Here is a 6643-nt window from a genome sequence, read left to right as displayed (position 1 = left end):
GGTCGAAGAACAACCTTCCACTTTTCAGTTGGGCACAATGCAAAGACTGCTAGAAACATCAAGTTTCAATTTGTAACCTCTGCTCCCGTCTTCCAAGCATACTTAGTGATAATGACTCTGCTACTCCCACTTCTCTTCAGCTTTCACCTGTGCCATTGTATCTAGTTGTACCACCATTTTCTCACATCACCCCTTCAGCCATTTTGTTTTCTGCACTTCTCCCTTTCTCTGCCGCAGCACTTCCTGAAAACCTGCTGCATCACTCTGTGCCATTTCTATTGCAAGAATTGTTCACTCTTCAGATGCTGCCTGATCTATTGAGTATCCCCAGCATTTTCCATTTCTTCTGCTCAAATCCAATATGTTAGTTTTGTATCAATTGTGCTTGATGCTAGATTATCCGTAATCTTTTTGAGTGGTACAATGTTCAAATGCTTAATGGGTTGACTGGCCTTGTGTTGTTCCGCAGTGCGATACTGACCTATTAGAGCAGACTAGGTTTGATTCTGGGTTGAGTTATCTGAGTGGCAGCTTGTGTTGGCGCTTTGCTAACTATCACTGCTCATGATGCTCTGTTCTTTCCTGGTAAGTGGAATCAGCCTGTGTAGGCATGACAGTGTTGGCATTATTGGCCAACGGACACCAATTACCTAAACCTGATATCAAACAGAAACCAGGGACGACGAGTCTACAGCCCTCCTCAGCTGATACTGTGCAAGGCAACTATTTTCTTGGAGTATAATGAAACATGACACAATGACAAGAGAATATGCTTTACTATTAATCCAGAGCCACCCAACTGTGAGGACCAATAGAAGCAACTTCATTTAACCTCCAACTTCATTGGGTTCCTTGGGTATTGTACAAAGAGTTTAATGGTATAATCACTCAACCCTCCCACTATAGGTGGTGAGTAGACATTCAATTACAGATTTCATTCAAGGCACAGGTTAATAAATCAAAAGATAATGGTAATCAAAAAAACATAGGATGTGTTGAGGAAAGAGAGCAGCCCCTGGGCAGTATTAAATCACGAAGCAGCTTGGGAACCTCCTGTCTACACTTGTTCTTTTAGTAAAAAGAGACTGAAGATTAGACAACTGTACATACAATCAAAGCTTAAATTAAATATTAAGAAGTTCCAATCTCACTCCCAAACACAGACACGCACACTGGTGTTACAAGCAGTAGACTTTTGTAACAATTGTTTAGATGGGCTATAGCTCTTGCATTTTTCATTACTCAATCTTCTAGTTTCTATAGGCATGAAAATAAACTGGGAGGAAGGTTCCACCATCATTACTCAGTTTACATTGTGACATTTCAACAAGTCTGAATTCGTGTCTCTCCATGCTTCAGTAAGGCACGTCCAGTTTTTAAAATGGAATTCTGGTCCTTCCAACGTCACGGTGATGTCTTATCAAGACATGGCACGGTTGCCTTTCTTCACTCCATTGTCTCATCTTTAATTGCCAAACCTCAGACACCTCGTGGTTGCTGAACATCATGTAGTCTAGTGACAAAAATACACTTAGTTATTTTACAGCACCTCAGACAACACTAATCCAACATTAAAACTCCAATAATCTGGCACACTGGGGACTTGGGTGATATTGGCTGGCAGATTTTCTGAATGTTATTTTCTGAATGTTAATTCCCCAACAATTTTAATTATCTTTATGATACTACATTATAACAAATTCTACAGTGAACTTAAAGTTTCAGAGAAGGTCCCGAAGAGACTCAGTAGTGAGCGGACTAGTGAGTCTTTTGCCGGCATGGGCCCAGTGAATCTTGGAGGACAGGAATGATGAATACCTGGGAGCATGGGGAAAATTACCTGATGAGCCAAGTACCGAACCATTGGGATTACCAAATGGTTGAGTAGTGTTTATCAGAATTTTACTGTGTACAGGTGAGTCCTACCTAGTAACATGCTATATATGATATATGGAGTATTCTATCTAGTAACACTGTGCTATAATGGAATATGACCTGGAACATTCAACCTATCCACATGCAGTAGTCTAAGTATTTACAGAAACACTGTAATGCCATCACTCGAGTCTGATGTTCTCCTAAGGCAGTCATTCCCAAACTGTTTTGGGTTATTGCACCCTTGGCTCCCAGACCACATCCCTAGTGCCCCCCTCTTCCCTTCTGGCCATTACACAAAATAAAGAATTTTGATTTAGAATGCACAGTGAAAGAAAATAGGAGCTCCAAATTCAAAGCAGTGACAAATAATTGCAAAAATTATTCAAACCTATTTAAAACTGCAAATGAAATTTCTTTAATTATGGTTAAAAACAATTTTCATCAACAATCTTAGAGCATACATTAGTCCAGCTATTCACTACTTCATTGCTTTTTAACCCTTCAATGAAATGGGTGGGCTTGGTGCAGTGATATCAGCATCTCAGCATCAAGCTGAGTGTCACTCAGGAGTCTCAGATCCTCATGTTCAGCAATTTGCAGACTGTTTTGCTTTGAAAGAAGCTAGACAACTACACTGAAACTGCGCTCTACAAAATATGTTGGAAAGGCAATAAAGAACAAATTGACCTTTTTCCACAGTGCAGGATAATGGTCAGAGATTTGTTTCTGCGACCAAAAATCTTTCTATGAATTTTTGAACCTCTGCTTCAGCTCAAAGTCAGTTGTAGTAAGAGCAGTTCTTCCTCCGTCCTTCCTATTAATTCCTCATTACAAGTGCTGCGGAATGGATTTATTACACAATCTGGAATTTGGATCAAGAACCTGAAATCTCTCTGGTACATCTTTAAGCAGCTCACCCAAGTGGGCACAGTAGACCTGAAGATCATCATCTGGCATTCTTTCTTTCTCTTCCAACTCAGAGGCTCAGAAGTTGGAAAAGATTGTGACGGCCAATGCTGCACCCAAGTAGGGCCAACTTGGACAGAAATGTGACGACGACTGAGTTGATTTTGATAAAATTCACATTTCCTTGCATTTGAACAATGATTTTCATTTAACTTTGTGAATAACTCTGACAAATAAGAATGTCATGACAAATATTTTTGAGTGCATTTGAGTCTTCAAAGAATTTTATCACAGTTTCAAAAAGCACATTAAAGTGTCCCAGGCAGTTTCTGAGAGCCATCTGACTTCTGTGTCCAACAGCAAGCATTCAAACTGTTCATCATTCTCAATAAAAAGATCTCAAAATTGTCATGAATTGAGAACATAGGACTTTATCTACCGTTTCTGTGATAATAATATTTAATCATTTGTGCAGCCCATCACTTAGGAGTTTTTGTGACAAGATGTTGTCCGTGAATTACACAGTGAATGGTAAATATGTTAGGCACAGTTTTTTTTCCAAGAAATTAATAACCCTATGGTGGCACACTGTCACTGTTCCTGAGTTCGAATCCAAGTCGGGTTGAGCGTCGAGCTAGCAAATCAGCCTCGTAAAAACAAGAATAGCTTGCTACGGAAACACTGTCATGACGGTGCCCCGATAACTCCACTGCTGAGTTAATGGCTAGTTCCTCTTCTATATCTTTGTTGGGCTAGATAAATGTAGTTATGATCATTCAAAAGGGCAGATTCTGAACTTTACCCCATTGAAAGCCTTGCCCTAATTCACAGGAATTGCAGCACTGTGTGATTAAAGTATGGGAATCATACTAACAGTAGTGAACAGCAATAACGTGCAGGCCAGGCCTGGAAATAGCCCAATTTCTTCAGTCCGGATCGCTCATGATATGCCAAATACAGAAGTGTCAACATTGCTTTTCAACTATAGCACACCATGAACAAAGTCCAAGAGTATGGTGTGTTATCAAGAGATGAGGTGATTATGTGGTTGTTGTAATCAATTAATAAGCACTGAGGATCAAATGCATACATGTAATTAATTTCTTATATTTAGCCTGCAATCCCTGAGCTGTCCTTATTGCTACCAACTCCCTCGCATGCCTGTTCCACTTTGGGAACCATTGTCCTAAGGGGTTGTCTGTTGGCAGGTCCTCATATGGCTTGTAGAGGCCAATCCAGGATCCACAAATCTGGGTGGATTTCCTTAGTGAAGAACAATGTTGTGGCTTTGTTTGATGTGGGGAGACTGATGCATGGGCAGTCACCATAGTCCTTGATACATTGGGGTCAGAGTCCAGTGGCATGAAATGCAAGACAACTGTCACTGTTGCAAACTTCCTCCACCTGCATCATCTCCAGCTAGCTCACTGATGAGGTCTTACAGAAACAATACCCAGTTACAGTGTTGGTATATCATATATAGTGGGGCAATCTACTCAGTAACATATAGGACGTACAGGTCCGCTACACACATGGTCTGACTGATATATATACACATTTTTTAGGCTAATTAAGAGGCTGCGCCAATTAAACAAAGTTTTGTGGAAATAGTTAAGGTACTTAAGACAAATGGAGTAACAAATGATGTATTTAAATGAAACAGATTTACCAACAGTACCACTACACTATAAAACTATTTGTTCCTTAAAGTAATTGAAGGAATTCATCCATGATGCAATGAACAAATCAGTGTGAACACCTACTGCAGATAATGGACATCCAAATTTTCATTTTAATTGTAATATTCCACATGATGTCAACACCTTCAAATTCTTTGAAGTAGTGAAATAGTTTAATTTTCACTTATGGCTTTTTCTGACATCTCCAAGCCTGAATGCTTGAAACCACAGTGAGCAAAGCAGCTCTGAATTGTCCTACTGCTTTTTGCTTGCCAACTATTAGTGATAAAAATCACTGCTCTTTGAAGACGAACACATGCAACTGATGCTATTTAAAAACTGATTGCTCTAAACATGGTATGAATGCAAGCAAGTGGATAACTATTTCAAAGGAACAATGCAATGAATGGCCTCTTCCACAAATCCATCACCCTTCAATTATATTTAGAACTGGGAGCCAATACTGGTTGGTAAAGGAATTACTGATGGTCAAAAAAAACCCAACAGATACAGAATTGGAATCAGGAGCACTACAGCAAAGACACAGGCCCTTCAGTCTATCTAGTCCATGCCAAACTGTTATTCTTGTCTCATCTTCCTGCAAGTGAAACATAACCCTCCATATCCCTCCCACCCTTGTACTTATCCAAACCTCTCTTAGATGTTGAAATCAAACCTGCAGCCATCACTTCCACTAGCAATTATTTCGACACTCGTGCCATCCTCTGTGTGAGGTTCTGCAGAGGTTCCCCTTCCACCCTTAACCCATGACCTCTAGTTCTTGACACCCAACCACGGTGGATAAAGCCAGCTTGCATTTACCCTATCTAGGCCTTTCACCATTTTGTACAGCTTTATCAAACCATCCCTCACTCTCCTATGCTCCAGAGAATAAATTCCTATCCTATTCAATCTTTCTCTACGATGCAGGTCCTCATGTACCAGCAACATCCTTGTAAATTTTCTCTGTATTCTTTGAATCTCATCGATACCTTTCTTATAGGTAGGTGACTAGAACTGCACACAATACTCCAAATTAGACTTCACCGTTGTCTTAGACAACTTCAACACAACTCCCAAACGCAATAATCTGATGAAAGCCAATGTGCCAAAAACTCTTTACAAACATATGTATCGACTTGTGATGCTGCTTTCAAGGAATCACGGATCTGTATTCAGATCGCTGTTCTACTGCACTCCTGTGTCCTACTGCTCACTGTGCAAGTCCTATCCTGGTTTGACCTCCCAAAGTGCAATTCCTCATACCTGTCTGCATTAAAGTGCATCTGGCATTTTTCAGCCCATTGTATACCAGCAGCAGAGGTTTTGATTACCTGGTCATTGAAAATGATGTATCCAAGAAGGTAATTAAAAATGTTACCCAAAAGCAATAGGATATTTCAGCCAACGCAGACACAGGGTGGGGGTTTTAGGGACAGATCTAGGTGTCTTGTAACAATGGGAAAAGGACCTCTATAAAGGAGAAGTTATGTCATCTATAGCCTGGCTTCAATCAAATCTCAAAACTAAGCACTTTAGTTAAGTACATGCAAAGCTGGAATCAATGTCAAAGGATGGAATCAATTCAATGGCTTCATTTCCTCAGCCTTGCCAATAACTCTAAAAGCAGCGTAAAGATGAATGGCCTGGTTCACCTTTGGATCATCATGTTGTTGTACTGGAGTTCCTGAGTTACATCTTCCATCTCCTGCTTCAGCTGCTTCATCCTGTTGGGCAAACAAACATCTTCAAAGATCCACATCTCAACCTTCATACCCAAGTACCTTCAACCCATGCACATAGCAAGGACACCAAAATTATTTTTGATGTGCCAAGTGCCTTCTCATAAAGATCCTATATTAGTAAAGCTTCTTTATACTTGTCCAACAAAATGCATGTTAGCACTGCCACCTGAGCATTAGCAATTCATTACACATCTACTAGCTTTTCCCCATTGACACGGACACATCCCATCATAGACATCCCCTTCATTCTGACCATCCCCCCACCTTCCCTCTTACTTGCATCTCAGTTCTGACCAAGGTCGCAACCCCCAAACATCAACGATATTTCTCTTCCCTCAGGCTGACTTCTCCCCCAAATTTTTCTGATTGTTTCAAATTTCCAGTATAAACTATTTTTTGATTTTCACATAATTGCCTTCACTGCTGCCTGTATAT

General features: G+C 40.3%; 1 protein-coding gene across 2 annotated transcripts in view; it reads right to left on the bottom strand.

The window, feature by feature from the left end:
• Window positions 1–759: 759 nt before the first annotated feature.
• ikbke (inhibitor of nuclear factor kappa B kinase subunit epsilon) overlaps window positions 760–6643 on the bottom strand; it is a 57475-nt gene continuing 51591 nt past the window's right edge. For both annotated transcript variants that reach the window (XM_073030538.1, XM_073030537.1), the window contains exons 20-21: window positions 6119–6190; window positions 760–1513 (exon numbers count right to left, since the gene is read on the bottom strand). In XM_073030538.1, coding sequence (XP_072886639.1) covers window positions 1480–1513; window positions 6119–6190 — 106 coding nt within the window. In that variant the 3' untranslated portion in view covers window positions 760–1479. The remainder of the gene's footprint in view (window positions 1514–6118; window positions 6191–6643) is intronic.

This window comes from Hemitrygon akajei, chromosome 27, assembly GCF_048418815.1.
Source record: "Hemitrygon akajei chromosome 27, sHemAka1.3, whole genome shotgun sequence".
Taxonomy (NCBI): domain Eukaryota; kingdom Metazoa; phylum Chordata; class Chondrichthyes; order Myliobatiformes; family Dasyatidae; genus Hemitrygon; species Hemitrygon akajei.
This window is presented reverse-complemented; position numbering and strand designations above follow the sequence as displayed.